Here is a 20,185-nt window from a genome sequence, read left to right as displayed (position 1 = left end):
GATTTGATACATGTTCTTGATATCTATTTCATGCATTTCTATCGATTATATGCTTGCATGTTTCTTTGATTTATACTGGGAATTATATTCTCACCGGAGTTATCCGGCTGTTGTCTTGTTTGTATGTGTACATGACAACAGGTGGGACAGGATTAGGGTCGAGGAGATGATGAGAGATCGAGATTAGAGTGGAGACTACGGACTTTGACCTTGCTGTAGATAGGATTCAGCACTTGACATTTAGTTGTTGAACCTTAGTTTGCGTTTGATGTTTGTTGTACAAGACCTGTACTTTTATACGGATATGTATATTAGATTGAATTCCATTACGTTCCGCACTATATTTTTAAAAAAAAATGTAGACTCAGATTAATTACATTGATCCAATTATCCCAATGACGATTAAGAAGATGATTAGCGTCCGGGTCCCCACATAAATGATGTCATAATAGGAGTTAAACATAGTTAGATTATTACAAAAATAATTTTCAGTCCACTAATAAATTTATTTAAGAAAAGAAAAACGACAAAAAGAGAGAAGAGGCAAATCTAATAATCTAGTCAGCCAAACTTTTTTTTGGAGTTGAGTTTGTTTTTTCACAATGTATATTTGTATTTTGATTCTCACAAAATTTTATATGAAATCATCTCATGATTTAATTAATTTTTTAAGATAGATATTTTTGCCTAACTCAATCTATATAAAAAAAATTATTTTTATGTCAAAAATATTAGTTTTATTCTAAGTATAGATTGGATTGACTCGTATCACGGATAGACAGTTTAACAAGAGGCAACTTTTTTTTTTATAACAAATATAACACAAAAATTAAAATTAATTATTGGCTAATCTAATTAAGCTTTGAAATAACTTCCACTTTTAGTTTCACATGTCACGGTAAAAAAACAAGTAAACTATAAAAAAAATAACTAATCAATTTACAGATAAAAACTTAGTAATCAACACTACGGGTGAGCAAGATCTCGGTTAAACCGAAATAACCGACCGAACCGATCAAATTCGGAAATTCGGTTCGGTTATTTCGGAAATTCGGTTTTGAAAGTTTAAAAAATCGGTTAATTCGGTTCGGTTTCAGTTTTCGTAAAAAAAATCGGTTAACCGAATTAACCGAATAATAAATTAATTTTTTAAAAAAATAGATTTATTATATAATTTATAATATTTTTAATGTTTTTATATTTAATTTTATTTTTTTAAAAAAATTCGGTTAATTCGGTCATCGACCGAATTAACCGATTTTAATTCGGTTAATTTATGATCGGTTATTAAAACTAATTCGGTCGGTTCGGTTATCAAAATAAAATTCGATTCGGTTCGGTTCGGTTCGGTTATTGGCAATTCGGTTCGGTTGACCGAATGCACACCCCTAATCAACACCATGAAAAATCTAATATTTTTTTACTACATTAATTATTATTTTTATATTATAATTTAAGTTGTCTATATCCTATGAAGTCGTGACTATGTTAATGGAAACATTTGTTATCATTTATTTTGTCTGTTTATATATTTTTCAGATAATTTAAATGGTTACGAGTTTCAAAATAAATAGATTAAGGCGTTCTTCCTGATTTTAGTGAGAATTTTTTAACATATTTATCCTAAATTATTAAAAGAAAATAGTAACAAGATTTACTTAAATTTTATCTTTTATTGTTATATCTATAATATATGAAGGGGAAGGAAGAACTAAGTCGCAAGACGTCGATGAAATGTAAACATATTGATCTTTGTCAAACAGTTTGAATTAGTTTGACGAGAAGTTTTGTACAATAAAATATGAGTCATGTTACGGATATAACGAGATTTGTATAACAATTTTTTTTCTTTTTTTTTTTAAAAGATTGTACAACAAATATAGAACCATAGCATTAGACTTAAATGGAATGAAAATCCAACAATAAAAATATAAATACCATTGAAATTCGAATGGCGCCAATACAAAAGGTTTCAGAAAAGAATTGAATCCTTGACTATTACCATCCCCAAGAAACCCCCTTTCATTAGCACAAGTCAACTATGTTGCCAATGCTATTTCATACCGCCATCTTCATCTCTATCTTCTGGTGAGGCTCGTAATTTAGAAGCTCGAAATCAGCTGCAACAAATGAATCGATGTCCGTTCTGTTTGTGTTTATCTTCAAAATCTGTAGGGCGATGCAAAGCAAATATCAATTCGAGAATGCCGGAGAAGAGTTGGAAAATGAAAACCAAGTTATGCTTCATTTGAAATGCTCAACTATTGTGATTGCCCCTTAGGGGCGCCATTGAAGACGGAATTTGAAATCCATGAACGCCAAAAGTTCATAACACCTCATCTAACTAAATCCTTTAAACAAAAGTACCCGGTACTTACTGGAAATGGCCTTGGAAGTTTCTTAAGTTGCTCCTGCAGAGGGTGTATGTGAGTTTTATAAACATGAGCATCCCCAATCACATGGATAAAGTCGCCAGGAACAAGACCTGATGATGGTTGACAAATTGGAAGCAGAATTATCAGTGAAGTGCCCGTAAATAAAATAATTACAACTGCTAAGATTAGATTCGATTGGCATAGTTTGTACAGCATCATATACTCCAGTAGCAGTGCCAGAAATCTGACGTAGAGGGGCGCAACACTAAAACTTTAAAAACTTAAGGTGGGCAGAATCATATTTTGGGAAATATTTAACATAGAACAATAAGTTTATATGAAATTTAAAATAGTGGGACGATGCTGCTGCCAGCACTCATCTGGCTCCATGACTGATGTACTCTTTGCAATATGAACTCAGAACTCCAAAGTTTGGTGAAATAAATAGATACCACAAACATGGGCGATCATGCATGTCAACAGAGCATATGAAGCGATGTTAAATGGCACCCCAAGACCCATGTCAGCAGAGCGTTGATACATCTGGCAGGATAGTTCACCATTGGCAACATAAAACTGCACCAAATCATTGTGTTATATGAATCCATAGTTTATTAAGAATGTAAGGCAGACCAGGCACCAAGGCTCATGGTGAGGCACATTGAGGGAAAAAAGTTGCATATATCGAACAATTTCAATTCTAATTCAAACATAACCAATTGATTTAAATAAAGAAAAGTAAACTAAGAATAGTTTATTGATCAGATACTTAACACATTATAAATCCAAAATTAAGAGTTCAAGGCACCAACCTGAGCAAACATGTGGCAAGGAGGTAATGCCATCAACTTAAGGTCCGAAGGATTCCAAGCAGAAAGAATAATACGCCTGTCATCTGGTTTATTCTTTATCTTATCAATAATATCTAACAACTGATCAAACCCTTGACCAGTGTAATCTGCGTGCATGTTGGTGTATCTGTTGACAAAAAACATCCAATAATGTTTGAGAAGCAAAACATCAAACGTTTTCTTTATAATCAAGTTGAGAATTAACGTTAACCTGGCACCAAAATGTCTCCACTGAAACCCATATACAGGGCCCAAATCCCCTTCTTCCCTCTCTGGCAACCCCATACTGAAAAAAGTCGAACACAATATCTCATCAGATCTGGTCATTGAATACAATTAAGAATAGCCAACATCTAAACTTTGTCATTGCCTGTCTAGATATTCTCTGGATGCATTGCCATCCCATATATGAATTCCTTTTTCTTGCAGAATCTGTATCAAGGCAGTAGATTAACATCAGTGGTTCTTTCCTTCCAGAAGTGCATCAAAATCTAACACATGCACACACCGAGTACACAAAAAGTAATAATGGAATATCGATAGAAATCCCAGGCTTAGAAACAAAACTAAAGGAGTTTTAAGGGCTAAAATTTTTCAAGTAAAATAACACACATGAGAATCATTACAACTCACAGCTTAAAAGATGAAAAACATTGAAAAATTGACAGTGAATTATCTTCTGATATAATGCTCTTTTAGTCTTTATCATTTGTTCACTTCAGCAGTCACCAAACTGAAAGTTGGAAAAAAATACTCATGAGAAATATCTACAGAATGGTGCCCCATCCACTTGGTAAGGTAAGAAGGTTACAACTTACAAGCAGTCATCCATCTCAAAGTCATAAAATGGATGACTTCTTCTCATTTTCTTAAAGGTTCAAAGCTATATTCAGAAAATCCAACACCATTCTCATGGCAATTCAAAAGATACAAGGGAGTGTGCGTGTGTGTGTGTGTGTGTGTGTGTGTGTGTGTGCACATCTACACTTACATATAGATGTGTATACAAGTAAATTTTAAATACTAAAATATAGCAAAATAAGCATACCAGGCAGCATATTTGTATAAAAATTTGCTCCATGAATTTTTAGTACCAAGAAAAGGAAAATGTTGTATTTGTACTTTATCAATCAAATCCTAGATCCACAATCATAAGTTACGCATCTCTAGTTGCTTTACTTTTTGGAGTTGTAAGTTGACTTGCAAGTATGATTGGGTAAGCAACAAAAGCAATCAATTTACATCAAATAGCAAGTAAAACAGCAGGGGGTCATTTTATGTAGGTGAAATAATAAATAGTTACTTAAAATTAAGGAAATTAACTCAATATATAATGTGTACTCTTTAAAATTCTATAATATTTACGTCTTCAGACTTCCATATTGCAACAATGTTAATTTACAAGCAGGGTGGTTTAGCCCTCAAACATATATTTTTAACAGTCCACTATTGAATAGACAAAGAAACATGATTAGTTGACAATTACCTTGGCATTTGTAGAACCACTGATGNATCATGGGAGAGAAATGGATTATTGACAGCATGGTAAGAACAGTACTAAAATGCAAAAATCTTAGACAAGGATCTTTACCTTAGTTGTCAGAAGAGGAAATGATTTACGCAGATTAAGGCGCATCTGGGAAATAATCGTACAATAATCAGATGCGCAACACAAGGATTAATGAAGTTGAAGGGAGGTTCACAAAATATATTTTCTCTGGAATCCATAATATACCTGGCATCCAAACTTCGAAAAAGTACCAGTCCCCGTCCTATCATCTTTTCCGTTTCCATTAGCAATAATATCTTGAACCAATCTCAGATATAAAAACTCCTCATGCTTCTCAAATACTTTCTTTGGCAAGAAAGTGAAATCTGAGACCTTCAACCGTTTGGAATTTGATATGCTTCCATTGCAGATTGTCTCGTTGCTTGAATTGCCAGGTCCCAAGATGGACGTCCTCAGACGGACATATGTCACAAAACAGTACTGTATACCAAGCTCCTCAAAAGGTGACGAAGAGTACCACGGCTGGTAGACAGACATATTGATAGGTGGAATAAAGGTGTCACATTGAATGGAAGTGCTGATTTCAGTAATGTGGATAGCCTCACATTCCGGAGCATTAAGTGCATCCCTGCATCCGCCGCCAATCAGATGTCATTGTTTACTTCACATCAAGTATACTGTTATACCCACAAAAGAACTACATGTGAGAAAACCTATATGCATACCTCAATATTTGGCCACCTCCGATAAGAAACACCTTCTCTATCAAAGAACAATAGGGGGGTTTGGCTAACAATTCCAAAGATGATGACACGCTGTCACATATAATGACACTCTCGTTTGTGGCAACTCCAGAACTTGCGGAACGTGTCAGTACAATGTTAAGTCGACCAGGCAATGGCCGAAACTGAGAGGGAATGCTTTCCCAAGTTTTCCTTCCCATCACCACAGCATTCTTCCTTCCAGGATCTGACGTTTCCACAGTGATCTCCTTGAAAAATTTAAGATCTGCAGGCAATCTCCATGGCAACTTACCATCTTTCCCAATACCCATATCACGAGTTGCAGCCACCACAACTTGGTAAGTCCTCTGGGTAGGTAGTTGAGTATCTGCCTTGCCATTAGAAGAGCATGATACTGAATCGGTTCCCATTACTATATTTCTTCTGCAGAATGTTCGTCTAGCAAATGCGCTAGAAATTCCAAAAGAATGTGAGAATGATGAGAGTGAAGCTACTGTGAAGAAATCAATACCCAACGAGCCTAAGCTAACCTGAAAATTTTAAAAGAAACACAATTTTTTTCATGTGGTTGTACCAACTAGGAACACGCATCAAATGCTGACTACAAAAATACTATATGTCAAGACAACAATACTTGATGCGGAAAAAGTAAAATTGGACAGCCAAGACCTTTCCTTTCTGTTAGAAATGCCAATAAGAATTTGCTTGACGGACATTTTAAAGTTCATTAAACACCAAGACACTAGCATTCACTGGACAAAATTCTGCATTTATATCAAGACCGCCCAGATATAGAGGGATACTTCGCCTGTGCCAACAAAGTTCATACATTACGTAGGAAAGCATTGTAAAATCATAAAGAAAAGTTGACTGATTACAAAAGAAGTGGAAAGCCCTGATTAACACGTAGGTGAAGGAAAAAATTTCCGACCAAATGATCCAAAATCAAACACTTTCAAAAGTAATACACAAATTCCAGCGTTGGAGTCAAAATTAAAGTAAAATTTACGCATTATATAAAAAACCCATCATCCAATACAATCAGAGCATTTTATCAAACACATTACACGCATACAGTACATGGCTACTGGTGCAATGAAAACGCAAAGCATATGACATTTAAGCTCTAATATCCCTTAGAAAAAAAAAAAAGCCAAAACAAGATTTCCGAGTAAAAAAGAAGAAAATACAAGTGGGCTTGATTATATTTTCAGCATTTCACTTCATATTTGATGAATTACTTGAAAGAACTAGCCCACCTCGCGTTCGATAACGGAGATGAGCCCGCCAACATAAAGATCGATATTTTTCCGAAGAGTCCGCAAAGCGGCGAGATTTTTCGCGCCTAATTTTCTCTACGGAGAGATGATGCTGAGTGGCTTTGGGGTTTTTCTTTAGTTTAATGCAAAAATATCCTCTGATTTTTAAAAAATAATATAAATTTTTCTTTTACAAAGTTTGGTAAATTTATAAATAAAAATATAATGATTTTTCTCAGATATTCACAAACATTAAAGATAAAAATTTATATGAGACGATCTCACAAGTCGTATTTTATGAGACGGATCCATGAAAAAGTATTACTTTTTATGCTAAGAGTATTACTTTTTATTGTGAATATCGGTAGAGTTGACCCGTCTCACAGATAAAAATTCGTGAGAGCGTCTCACAAGAGACCTACTCAACATTAAATGAGGTAAAAAATTTCCAAATTTATTGTATTATATCTTATTTTCATCTATGTAAGTAAAATTATATTAAAAAGAAAAGATTATAACTTGTATAGTGTGACACGACTAATTAAACACTCAAAATACAAGAATCAATATGATTCAATTAAATATACATCAAAGATTTGATTAAATGTCCGAATATATGAGTGGCAATGTTTGGATTCGTTGGCATAAGCAATCTATCACAAAGTAAATACTGACTCTATCCCGTTCTCAAGCTCCCTTTCGATCCAAGCTTGGCTATTTATCTCCTCATCGACGTCGTTTCTTGATCTCTTAGTCTCCGTTTTGTTTGATTTTCTCAGCTTCAATCTCTCTCTTAGTCCAGCTACATCAAACTTTGGACAACTTCCTTTAACTGATACAATCTTGCAACCCGATTTCTGATACAAGTCTTCGGTTATTACCTCCTCCCCATCGCCATCTTCAACAACACTGTTCGTACAGCCAGAATCATTCCTTCTGCAATCCTCAGTTCTGTTTACAGTATCATTAGCATCAACATCTTGCTGTTTCCTACTGCTTTTGACAACTGCAGATGTGGACAGTACTGTGGCCTTCCTAGAATTTCTTGAATCTTGAACGGTCCATTCATTTGAAATGCATGATTCACTGCTTTCGGATTTTCTACAGATAGGCTCGATTTTAGTTTCTGTATCACGCGTGAATGGACGTGCTTGTTTCCTGCTCTGCCCCAGAAACTGAAGCATGTGTTGAACAGTCGATTCATTTGAAATGCATGATTCACTGCTTTCAAATTTTCTTTTTCTACAGATGGGTTCAATTGTAGTTTCTGTATCACACGTGAATGGACGTGCTTGTTTCCTACTCTGCCCCAGCAACTGAATCATGTGTTGGATCACCTCTGCGAATATTTATGGGAAAACACCGAGACAAACAATCAGTGTAACCCGATGTAAATAGGTAGTAAAACAATCGAAAGATGAAATTTTCATGACTCCCAGAGGAAAAAAAGACGACAATAAAGAAAGAAAACAAACTAACCTTCTAACTGTTTAGGTGACACATCAAATTGCATCCACCAAGCTTTCCCATTTGACGAAGGCAGTTTTATCTTCTGAAATTTTGCAGCAAGGAAAATCGAACCTGCTGCAATATAATGTGGTTTGTACTGCAAGCAGAGAGTCGTGCGAAGCCTACAATTTTTTTTATCGGGAAAGTCTAATCAGAAATACAATGAAAACGATATAGCCAAAGTTGCCATTGAGCCTACAGAAGTTCCTCAAAAGTCATGAAATTGATATGTGGATATAATATGTTGATGATCAAGATAATTTATAGATATCTACCAATCGTTCACAAAATTCCACGCGATTTTTGCCACTTCCTTTTGAGAAATTTCCATGCTATTAAGTGCAGCTACTAGTGGCTTGTAAGGGAGTTGAATGTTGAGATCAAAAGCAATAGTAGCTAAAATAAGTGTCTCTCCCACCAAGATCAAATTCTTTTGCTTATCATAAACCTCCTGCATATATTAAAACAAAAAAATAAATGACGAATAAGCACCTCCAAGGCTCCAACTGCAACTCAAACAATGAAAAACAAAAACCTAAAAATAAAGACACAAATATATAGAAGGTGTGAAACCTTCTGTCTAATCCTTTGTGGAGCTGAAGGATCCCAGCGATACATCAACTTGTAAGCCACAACTATGAGATCTCTCAGCCAACGCGGTGTATCGTCAGCTTTGCAGGCCAGAAACATACTAGCATTTGCAACAGCCTGCAAAAAAAGACCTTGGATTTGAGATCGCATCATTGTCATAAAAAATCATTTTCAATGTACACCATCTATTGTGAATTGGTCTTGAAACAAAGAAGAAACCGGAAAACTCCTGAATCATTACGCATATATATCCAACAAATCCAAATATCTCAAAGAAGGACTTCTAGAATTTTGTAATCTACTTGTCATTACAACAGAGTACCCAGAGTACCTACATCTCATTGATTAAAATAAATGCCGATTGAGAGCTGATATAAAAGCATATGCTTGTGTTGCCTAATTTCATCACTTTGGAAGCAATATTTTATGGACGTCAGAGCTCAGAGGGATTGATACTTCTACCTGCCAGTGATTTTTCGCATGAGACTGGTGCATATAAAACCGATGACACAGAATCATTGCTGTAGCTATTGTCACCTGTGGCCTAAAAATAAGGAAAAAAAAGTTCAACATCAAAAGCACATATGGACAACTGGAATTACTCGAAAAACAAACTACAAGAACTGCTGAAAATCAGGTTTAAGGACCTTGCATTTTTACTTACCCTATTCCCAAAAGCTTTGACTGTCACGTCACAACTTGGTTCACGTTAGTTTTATATAGTAACAATATCATCATGTTTTTTATCAAATAACTAACTTGGTGGTTTAATATTAGTAAATGAAGGCCAGGAGTACAGTACTCAAGTCCTTGATTGGATACTACGTGGCGAAGACGTGGATTTTAGTACGTAAGTCCAACTGAAAATTTTAGCAAGGAAGAGACATCAGCAGAGGTCCATTAGTTTTCACCAAAAGCTATAGCTATTGGAAAATGGAGTTGTGTGAACTGCTAAGACGAAAAACAACTAATTATAAAATGTATAAAGCATCTCAGTTTAAACTTTCAGTGAAATCTAGCATGGTTGTATCAATTGTCCTCTCTTTGTTCATCATCAGAAGTTACCTTTTCGTTTTCTATAGTTGACAATAGACTGCTTGGGAACATGCTAAGAGAGACACCAAAACAGATGCATGGATCCCCTACAGGCATATGTACCAATCCAAGGAGACAACAAATAGATAGTATAAGCCGCATTCTGCAGAAGCTTACACTTTTAGCTCAATGCCAAGGTCTTGTAAATATGAACAGCACATCTGCCGCAAATGAGATTCCTGCTCGTGACTAATGCCATCTTTCCTCGATGGAGAATGTTCCTCTATTTCTTCCCTCGTGAAGTGCCATTTGGGTTTATAAGTTTGAGACTCTTCATGTGAGTTCATGCCGGCTGCAACTTGAAAACTTTTATCATCAAATAAACTCCTTGGCAGCTGGGGTGCCATCTTTTGTTGTTTTCTTGCCAGCAGGAGAAAAGAACTAATATATTTGACTGCAGAATAGTTCCGGATAATCCAAATGTATCATCAACAGCAAAAGTACGAACACACCGATTTGTAAGTCTGCAACATAAATACAAAAAATTATCAACGAGAAGTAGACCATTGCATATAAAAAATAACGGAAACAATAGTGGTACAATTTGTCTGCATTTTATGAACTATTGCATGTGCATATTCATAGCAAGTAGTGACATCTCATACCGAAGTTAGCCTTCCATGCTCTGATTTAAGCCAAAAACTTTCTTTATTTTTGAATCAAAACGGACTGAAACATAGTACAACACGGTTCTCAAACAAGGACCTCATAAAATATATACTGTAACTCCTATGTAAAGTCAGACCAAGAACTTTCGAAACAAACAAAAGAAGACTACATCATAAATATATTTTCCCAATAAATTTCAGTAACGCACTGAAATATTTAAAGAATTCATAAAAGTTTCTTGTCAACCTTCCACAGACCAAATAACTTGGACAAATCCACGAAAAAGAGTCTGACCCGTGTACTGGTAAACCAAGAAATTCAAAACCAAAAGACTAGCTGGTATCAGAGCCTTGGTTTAAAATTTCTTAAAATTCTGAGTATGCTCTGTGGTTGCAGCCTAGACTGATCTTCCACATCAGAAAAGATTTTTTGAGATTTTTTATTTAAGGCGGGATTATTTTGTCCAGTCTACTAAAATTGTTGTAGGCATAATGGCGGGTAGGTACGAGATAACAAAGTTCAACGGAAGCAATTTTATGCTGTGGAAAATAAAGATACAAGCAGTTTTAATAAAGGAGAATTGCTTGACGGCTATTGGAGATAGACCGGTGGAGATTACAGATGATGGAAAGTGGAATGAGATGAATGACAACGCTGTTGCCAATCTACACTTGGCTATAGCAGACGAAGTATTGTCAAGTATCTCTGAGATAAAAACAGCCAAAGTTATCTGGGATACTCTGACAAAGATGTACGAGGTCAAGTCCCTNGAAGGCGGCGCAAGAATAAGGAAGATAGGTTGGTAACATCGAAGCAGGCAGAGGCTTTATCGATGATAAGAGGAAGATTTATGAACCGTGACTCCAGTGGGAGCCAAAGACGAGGTAGATCAAAGTCAAGAAGTAAGAAAAAAAATATTTACTGCTTCAAATGTGGCGGTAAAGGGTACTTCAAGAAAGAGTGTACGAGTATTGATAAAAGTTCTCAAGGAAATGTGGCTAGTACTTCAGGCAGTGGTGAAATATTATTCAGCGAAGCAGCAACAGTTGCAGAGGGCAGACATAAATTTTGTGACACATGGATTATGTATTCAGGAGCGACGTGGCACATGACGTCTCGGAGAGAATGGTTTGACCATTATGAACCAGTCTCAGGAGGATCTTTATTCATGGGAAATGATCATGCATTGGAAATCGCTGGGGTCGGTACTATCAAAATTAAAATGTTTGATGGCACCATTCGCACCATACAGGAGGTACGACATGTGAAAGGACTGACGAAAAATCTTTTGTCCTTGGGGCAATTGGATGACATCGGGTGCAAAACTCAGATCGAGAACAGGATCATGAAAATTGTGAAGGGTGCGCTTGTGGTTATGAAGGCGGAAAAGATTGCTGCACATCTGTATGTACTTTTGGGAAAAACACACAAGGAGGCAGAACTAGCTGTTGAATCAAATAGTTCAGGAGAAGAATTAACAGTGTTATGGCATAGAAAGCTCGGGCATATGTCAGAACGGGGGTTGAAAATTCTCTCAGAACAGAAGCTGTTGCCGGGACTTACAAAAGTGTCACTACCCTTTTGTGAGCATTGTGTTACCAGTAAACAACACAGATTAAAGTTTGGCACTTCTACTGCCACGAGCAAAGGCATATTGGAACTGATTCATTCGGATGTTTGGCAAGCACCGGTTGTATCCCTAGGAGGAGCGAGATACTTTGTCTCGTTCATTGATGATTTCTCTAGGAGATGTTGGGTGTATCCAATCAAGAAGAAATCAGATGTTTTCCAGATCTTCAAAGATTTTAAAGCGCGGTTGAACTTGATTCTGAGAAGAAAATCAAGTGTCTAAGGACTGAAAATGGAGGAGAATATACCAGTGACGAATTTGATGCATATTGTCAACATGAGGGCATCAAAAGACAGTTCACAACGGCTTACACACCTCAACAAAATGGAGTGGCGGAGCGGATGAACAGGACCTTGTTGGACAGAACAACAGCTATGTTGAGGACTGCGGGTCTAGACAAGTCATTTTGGGCAAAAGCAGTCAAAACCGCTTGTTATATTATCAATCGTTCTCCTTCAGTGGCGATTGATCTGAAGACTCCGATGGAGATGTGGACTGGGAAGCCGACAGATTATTCTCATTTGCATACATTTGGAAGTCCTGTGTACGTTCTGTACAATGAGCAAGAAAGATCGAAGTTGGATTCGAAATCCAGAAAATGTATCTTCTTGGGTTATGCTGATGGAGTAAAGGGGTTTCGCTTGTGGGATCCTACTATTCACAAGCTTGTCATCAGCAAGGATGTTATCTTCGAGGAAGATAAAGTAAAGGGAGACAAAGGCACACTGAATTCAGAAACTACTATATTTCAGGTGGAAAATAAGACAGACGAAGGTCAAAATTCTTGTGAAGCAGTACCAGAGCACGAAAAACAAGAACATGTTGAGTCTGAAGTTTCCAATGTGAGGCAGTCAACTCGAGACAGAAGACCACCAGGTTGGCTTTCAGATTATGTTACTGAAAACAACATTGCATATTGTCTATTATCAGAGGATGGTGAGCCATCGAGTTTCCACGAGGCTACTCAAAGCTCGGATGTATCTTTGTGGATGATAGCAATGCAAGAAGAGTTGGAGGCATTAGACAGGAATAAACTTGGGATCTTGTTACACTACCACGAGGGAGGAAAGCCATTGGAAACAGATGGGTCTATAAGATCAAGCGTGATGGCAATAACCAAGTGGAGCGGTATCGTGATAGATTAGTGGTAAAAGGGTATGCTCAGAAAGAAGGCATTGACTTCAATGAGATATTTTCTCCTGTGGTTCGGCTTACAACAGTCAGAGTAGTGTTGGCATTGTGTGCAGTGTTTGACTTACATCTAGAACAACTAGATGTGAAAACGGCGTTTCTTCATGGAGATCTTGAAGAAGAAATTTATATGCTCCAGCCAGAAGGTTTTGCGGAAAAAGGCAAAGAGAACTTGGTTTGCAGGTTGAACAAATCTCTGTACGGTCTCAAACAGGCGCCAAGGTGTTGGTACAAGAGATTTGATTCCTATATCATGAGCCTTGGATACAACAGACTGAGTGCAGACCCTTGCACGTATTTCAAGAGGTCTGGTGATGATTATATCATTTTGCTGTTGTATGTGGACGACATGTTGGTAGCAGGCCCCAACAAAGATCAGGTACAAGGATTGAAGGCACAGTTGGCTAGGGAATTTGATATGAAGGACTTGGGACCAGCAAACAAGATTCTAGGGATGCAAGTTAACCGAGACAGAAGTAACAGAAAGATTTGGCTTTCTCAGAAAAATTATTTGAAGAAAGTCTTGCAACGCTTCAACATGCAAGATAGTAAGCCAATTTCGACCCCTCTTCCTGTTAACTTCAAGTTATCCTCCGAGATGTGTCCTAGCAGTGAAGCAGAGAGGATGGAGATGTCTCGAGTACCATATGCATCAGCAGTAGGAAGTTTGATGTTCGCTATGATCTGTACAAGACCAGACATTGCTCAAGCAGTGGGAGCAGTTAGTCGGTATATGGCGAATCCTGGACGAGAGCATTGGACACTGTCAAGAGGATCCTTAGATACATTAAGGGTACCTCGAATGCTGCATTATGTTATGGAGGATCAGATTTTACACTAAGGGGCTATGTCGATTCAGATTATGCAGGTGATCCTGATAAGAGGAAATCTACTACTGGTTATGTGTTTATACTTGCAGGAGGAGCAGTAAGCTGGGTTTCAAAACTACAGACAGTTGTAGCGCTATCTACAACAGAGACAGAATACATGGCACCTACTCAAGGTTGCAAGGAGGCAATATGGATTAAAAGGTTATTGGAGGAGATTGGGCACAAACAAAAGAATGTTCATTTGTTTTGTGACAGTCAGAGTGCCTTGCACATTGCAAGGAATCCAGCCTTTCATTCCAGGACGAAACACATTGGAGTACAATTTCACTTTGTGCGGGAAATAGTAGAAGAAGGAAGCGTGGATATGCAGAAAATCCATACGAAAGATAACATAGCTGATTTTCTGACCAAGCCAGTGAACACTGATAAGTTCGAGTGGTGTAGATCCTCAAGTGGCCTAGCGGAAACGTAAGCAGTAGGGAATGGCAAGATTGAAAGGATGTGTGGAGATGTGTTTGATTCTCAATCAAATCTCCAAGTGGGAGAAATGTCGGCAAAGTTAATAGGTGGGACCAGTCAAAGAAAATAAAAAAAAACGTGGGAGAAGGAAATTTCGAGGAATTTTCAGAAGACGCATTTTATACGCGTCTTCACACTGACAGAGGCTCTATAAATAGGTGCCTCATTCCTTCATTTCAAATCATCCCTTCTTCGAGTTTTCTCTCATCTTATAAGCATTTGAGTGCTTAGTTCTATAATATTTGTGAGGTGTTTGTTCTCCTGTATTAAGAGAGTGTGTGTTCTCTTTGGAAACACAGTGAGTGAGTTGTTCACCACAAAATATTATAGTGGAAATTCTTTTCATCTTGCCCGTGGTTTTTACCCTAATAATTTTTAGGGGTTTTCCACGTAAATCTCGGTGTCCAGTTTATTCTTTATTTTCAGATTTTATTATCTCAAATTACCGCAATTGGGACCAACAATAGCGTCACAACTTACAAATTTAAAAAAATCACAAAACCCTATTAAATAGTCAACCCCAACTTCCAAAACGCAAAATCAGTCAGATAAATTCAAGAAATATAAAAAGATAAATCTGACCCATATGCCGTTGAAACCAAGAAAATAAACCCACGAGAAGAAAAGAATCAAATAGCACAATCAAATTCATCCAACACAACTCGCATTTAAGAACAATTACCACGAAACGGAACACAAAATCTATCACTTCCAGAAATAAACAATGCTGGAAAAAAAAAAAAGAAGAGATCTATACATTCAAGCAGAGAGAAACCGCGAAAAAGATAACGATGCCCACTTCCAATGTTTCTTTGGAAAAAGCAGCCGAAAATAGCGGCTCGGAAGAACCCTAGAAGTCGGTATTGCGCATATGAATTTGGTGGGCTGTGCCGTCAACCTATGAAGTTTCCGAAATTCAGTTGACGGTGGAGTTGTGAATGTCTCTCTCTTTCTCTCTCAAGATTTCGTTGGTGTACGTTTTATGAAGTTAGTTTCATATTTTGTTCCATTGACTTGACCATCAAATACTACCATATAAGAATATATTTGATAAAACATTATTATTTAATAGAAAATAATAATTTTTCAATTTGAATATTTATCTCATAAAATTAATCAATCAGATATTCTCACAAGAATTTTGTGTTCATCCTAATATGATTCCATCTATTCGAAAGGTGGATATCGTCGGAAAAGATCGAGCTAATTACATAAAGACTTCATGTGAAAAGTTTATGGCAAAAATTTGTGTGAAACGGTCTCACGGGTCGTATTTTGTGAGACGGATCTTTTATTTAGGTTACCAATGAAAAAGTATTACTTTTTATGGTAAGAGTATTACTTTTTGTTGTGAATATCGGTAGGATTGACCCGTCTCACAGATAAAGATTCGTGAGACCGTCTCACAAGAGACCTACTCGAAGTTTATAAACCATAAAATTTCTAGAAAATATTAATAAACTAATATATATTTCATTTTAAAAAATCAAACGCAGTTCACTCATATATTATAAAAACTCAGTCACATTTACCCCTTAATTGGAGGGTTTAAAGCACAATTTTTAAAAACACGAGTTTGAAAACGCTATTAATTTAAGTAATGTGTTTTTTTTACCAGAAGTGTTGTACAATTAGTCTGAAAAAGATCTCTTGGTTGAAATACATATATAGGATGTACAACCAAATCTCACACATTGAAAATACAATCGGATGTGTGTTGGATATATCATATGGTTTGCCATAAGATTAATGTAAAATAGACAACAAACATTGTGGTGTCGACATCTAAAATTTTATTAACATTAATAAGGCAAAAATTTGTGTGAGACAGTCTCATGGGTCGTATTTTGTGAGATAGATATCTTATTCGGGTCATCCATGAAAAAATATTATTTTTTATATTTAGAGTATTACTTTTTATTTTGAATATCGGTAGAGTTGACCCGTCTCACAGATAAAGATTTGTGAGATCGTCTCACAAATAAAGATTTGTTAGACCGTCTCAATAGATACCCACTCCACTAATAATTTTGGCATGTGTTGCGTGTTTGTACAGTTTTTTTTATTTAATTTTATTTATATTCTATATTAGCTTTTGTTTTTTATTTTTGAAAAAAAATATATGATCACAATAAATTTGATAAATAACATTTCATTTTAAAATTTATTTATTTTTTCAATAACTTTATCTTTTAAAAGATATTATGACTAATAAAAAATTTAATTTTTTGACTTTTCACAAATGTAGAACAATGAGGAATATAAGTAAATCATAATAATAAATAATTGTTTGATTAAAAAATTATAAAGAAAATTAAAATAAAACAAAGTTCATAATTAGTTTAATGAATAATATTTTTATTTTAAAAAAACTNACTAATATAGATAAATTTAACTATACTATTTTAAGTAATTAAGATTCTGTTGAGATTGGAACAAAGTTCAGAGAGGTTGATGATCTATTTAAAATATTTTCTTTGAAAAAGAGTAGTTCTAACAATTTTTAGGTTATTAAAACAAATATCCTTGAACGACTGATTTAACTGAACCACTAAATATATATAAGTGCGGAAACGGTCTAGTTTTGCTAGTGATAAGGTATATATTAAAACAAGACGACAAATAATAAGCAACAGAATTCCGATTCTTGACCCTCAAAGCTTAGTAGACATTTGATATTCAACGCGGAAAAAGTATGTCGAGGTTTTGTGAACAATACAATTCACAAGCGTAGAAAGTAAAACATAAGGAGTTGTTTCTAGAAGTTCGAAGGCTGAATCATTCCCCCTTCTTCTGTTTACAGAAGGTATCACTAATATACTTTCGTATTACAGTACTTTGTAACTATCCACTTCAGTAAGAATTAACACTGCCTACTAAAACTCTTAGTACAACAGTAAATTTCTTACATAAGTTTGATTAGAAGTACTACTTTTATTAGTATAAAATAACTTACACTTTATAGAGATATACTGATTAATGTGAATGTTTGAATAATACAGATTGATCTCTAAAAAAATCTGATATAACTTTGAGTGTGTGTTTTTTATATATCTTTTCAACAGTGCTTCTGAGTGTAAGAGAATTGATCGTATAAGTGTGTTTTTATATTTTGCTTAAAGAAGTTAAAGTTTTTTTTATAGTTGATATCCAACAGTAGAATCTGAACAGCTATAAAGTCATTGTACAAGTCATAAATACTATCTTATCATTTTTCCTTGCGTAATTAATGTTGTCCTGAAATAGAATACGACATTTAATGCTTGTGATTCATATTTGTCATTCATACTCAGAATAACTTTCCTGTTCAGCGTACTGGCTATTTTCTAAATACTTGATCTGCTGAGTAAATGCTTCTCATTTATGACTGTTTAAATGATCAATAGTGTGAGGACCGGGGCCGAAGAGGGCAGGGGTGATCGCCGGTGCCATGAGGTTACACTGACAATGAGCGGATCCTGGCAGGCTTCTAGACGAAGGGAACATGAATGAACCGATCTCCCATCGGAATGAGAGGGATTCCAAAACTGTTAAGATATGGGATTGTGCAGTTGAGGAGGGCTTATAGGATTTGATATGTACTACTCATATCAAGAAGATGCATCTTTTTTTCGGGAGCTCATCATATAAGAACTTTAAAGTTAAGCGTACTTGACTTGGGGAAATTCTGGGATGGGTGACCCCTAAGAAGTTTCCTAGGGTTCATGGATTGAGGACATAAGCACGCTGGAAAAAAATGTCTTGGTAAAGAGGAGACAGTCGTCGAATCTGGAGCGTTACAGTTGGTATCAGAGCCGACCTTTCTTAGTACGGTGTGGTTCGGGGACGAACAAAGCGGAAGCTGGTGGGCATGTGAGGCCTGGGGCCGAAGAGGACGGGGGGTGATCGCCAGTGCCATGAGGTTGTACGGACAATGAGCGGTTCCTGACAAGCTTCTAGACGAAGGGAACATGAATGAACTGATCTCCCACAGGAGTGAGAGGGCTTCCAAAACTGTTAAGATATAGGACTGTGTAGTTGAGGAGGGCTTATAAGATTTGATATGTACTGTAGAGCCCAAAATCAGTACACGTAAAACCCATGCATTTATTTAAATTGTTGAATTATTTAATGAAGTTTAAAATAATTTTAACGATGCGTTATTTATGAATTGGCATTATTTTAAATTATTTATGTTTATGTGATGCACGTTAAAAAGCTTTCTTGAGTTTCATGTTTCAGGCGATTATTCGATGCGGGATCGGAGAAATGAGACCGGCGACGATTTGTGTGATTGGTAAAATATGGTATTTTATTTAAAATTAGGAAATGGTCATTTTAAATGATTTATTTAGTTTTTAAGCATTTTGAATCCTAATTTATTTATTAGGTGATTCTAAGATTTTAAAAACTTTTAAAAGTTGTCACTTGTGTATTATATTTTAATTAGATAATTTTAGAAAAAAGGGTATTGGTTTACCATTTTGTTTAACTTGTTAATTGGGTTAGTATTTTTATTAGCATGATAATTAGCTAATTAAGCAATTTCTTTCCCTAAACTAAACCAAAACACACGCACACACATGATAGACACACGCACACAATTCTTTGGCTTCATTTTCATTTTAGTTTTTGAGAGAAAAATTAGGGTTTTGAGAGTAGCAGCAGCCGCCCCCTCTCTCTTCGTTTTTCCAGCAGCATCCTCCCGAAACAACTCCTAAATGTCTTGTGACCAAATATGAACGGGTTTGGAAGTCGGTGAATGTGGCCGAGGACCTCTTCACCCCGGTAAAGCATGACCGGTTTAGATCAGGATTGGAAAGCGGTAAAACATGACCAGGGACCAATCCACCCGATAAAGCATGACCGGGGATCTCATTATTGCGGTAGTGGACATACCTACCAGCTCAGTACTGTGGTTTAGTCTGATCAGACAAATTTATGTATGGGTCACTTACTTTGAAACATATCTCTACGCAAAAATAATGAATTTTATTCATGTTCAAGTATGTTTATGAAAAGTTTTACGATATGATGGCACGTCTATATTTTTTTAAGCACGTTCAAGTTTCAAGTATGTACGCTCTACTTTATAATGCATGTGGTTTTATTATGTATTACTTGTTATATCCAGTTTATACATGTTGAGTCTTTAGACTCACTAGACTTGATCGATGCAGGTGAGGACGAGTATGAGGAGACGAGAGGTGGGGACCAATGAGCCGGCTCGGTCTGCGCAGGAGGCTAAACCTGAGGACCGTCTACGTTTTAAGATCTTTATACATGTTTCAATACTCTGATTTTTACGAGACTGCTTTACGAGGTTTGAATCAGTCTTTTTGAAAACTTGGTTTGTAATCTTTTTATTTCAAATATTTTGGACGAACAGATTATTTTATCACAATTTGAAAGTTAATTATTTATTTAAGAAAATTTTTATTTTTCCACAAATTTCAATTATTTCAAAATACGGTACGTGACAGTTGGTATCAGA

General features: G+C 36.0%; 2 protein-coding genes across 6 annotated transcripts; both read right to left on the bottom strand.

Moving 5' to 3' along the window:
* Positions 1-1,878: 1,878 nt before the first annotated feature.
* On the bottom strand, positions 1,879-6,878 carry LOC140975880 (putative bifunctional dihydrofolate reductase-thymidylate synthase). Its single transcript, XM_073439805.1, has 12 exons — positions 6,739-6,878; positions 6,149-6,287; positions 5,462-6,004; positions 4,962-5,364; positions 4,818-4,862; positions 4,713-4,736; positions 3,597-3,658; positions 3,438-3,512; positions 3,188-3,353; positions 2,828-2,951; positions 2,379-2,485; positions 1,879-2,169 (listed from the first exon to the last, which is right to left on the bottom strand). The coding sequence occupies exons 2-12, from the start codon at positions 6,226-6,228 to the stop codon at positions 2,059-2,061; spliced, it is 1,740 nt and encodes a 579-aa protein (XP_073295906.1). The 5' UTR covers positions 6,229-6,287; positions 6,739-6,878; the 3' UTR covers positions 1,879-2,058.
* Positions 6,879-7,341: 463 nt separating this feature from the next.
* LOC140975238 (cyclin-T1-3-like) lies at positions 7,342-15,677 on the bottom strand. 5 transcript variants are annotated; one of them, XM_073438827.1, is made up of 7 exons: positions 15,470-15,677; positions 10,051-10,397; positions 9,301-9,382; positions 8,821-8,955; positions 8,523-8,698; positions 8,218-8,369; positions 7,342-8,077 (listed from the first exon to the last, which is right to left on the bottom strand). In XM_073438827.1, the coding sequence occupies exons 2-7, from the start codon at positions 10,278-10,280 to the stop codon at positions 7,395-7,397; spliced, it is 1,458 nt and encodes a 485-aa protein (XP_073294928.1). In that variant the 5' UTR covers positions 10,281-10,397; positions 15,470-15,677; the 3' UTR covers positions 7,342-7,394. The 5 variants fall into 5 exon arrangements, with proteins under 5 accessions (XP_073294928.1, XP_073294929.1, XP_073294930.1 ...); XM_073438828.1 differs by having other exon boundaries at positions 15,395-15,476; XM_073438829.1 differs by lacking the exon at positions 15,470-15,677 and adding an exon at positions 10,539-10,874.
* Positions 15,678-20,185: the final 4,508 nt, after the last annotated feature.

The sequence above is a fragment of the Primulina huaijiensis genome, chromosome 4 (assembly GCF_012295235.1).
Source record: "Primulina huaijiensis isolate GDHJ02 chromosome 4, ASM1229523v2, whole genome shotgun sequence".
NCBI lineage: Eukaryota > Viridiplantae > Streptophyta > Magnoliopsida > Lamiales > Gesneriaceae > Primulina > Primulina huaijiensis.
The sequence above is the reverse complement of the archived record's forward strand: the minus strand, read 5'-3'. Positions and strand labels throughout refer to the sequence as shown.

Coding starts and splice junctions, on each gene's coding strand:
- LOC140975880 (XM_073439805.1), bottom strand. CDS start 6,228: ATGCTAGTGTCTTGGTGTTTAATGAACTTTAAAATGTCCGTCAAGCAA. Junction 2,952..3,187: donor CTTGCCACATGTTTGCTCAG/GTTGGTGCCTTG, acceptor GATTTGGTGCAG/TTTTATGTTGCCAATGGTGA. Junction 2,486..2,827: donor CATGATCGCCCATGTTTGTG/GTATCTATTTAT, acceptor AACCATCATCAG/GTCTTGTTCCTGGCGACTTT.
- LOC140975238 (XM_073438827.1), bottom strand. CDS start 10,280: ATGGCACCCCAGCTGCCAAGGAGTTTATTTGATGATAAAAGTTTTCAA. Junction 8,370..8,522: donor TGGAATTTTGTGAACGATTG/GTAGATATCTAT, acceptor AAAAAATTGTAG/GCTTCGCACGACTCTCTGCT. Junction 8,078..8,217: donor GTCACCTAAACAGTTAGAAG/GTTAGTTTGTTT, acceptor AAATATTCGCAG/AGGTGATCCAACACATGATT.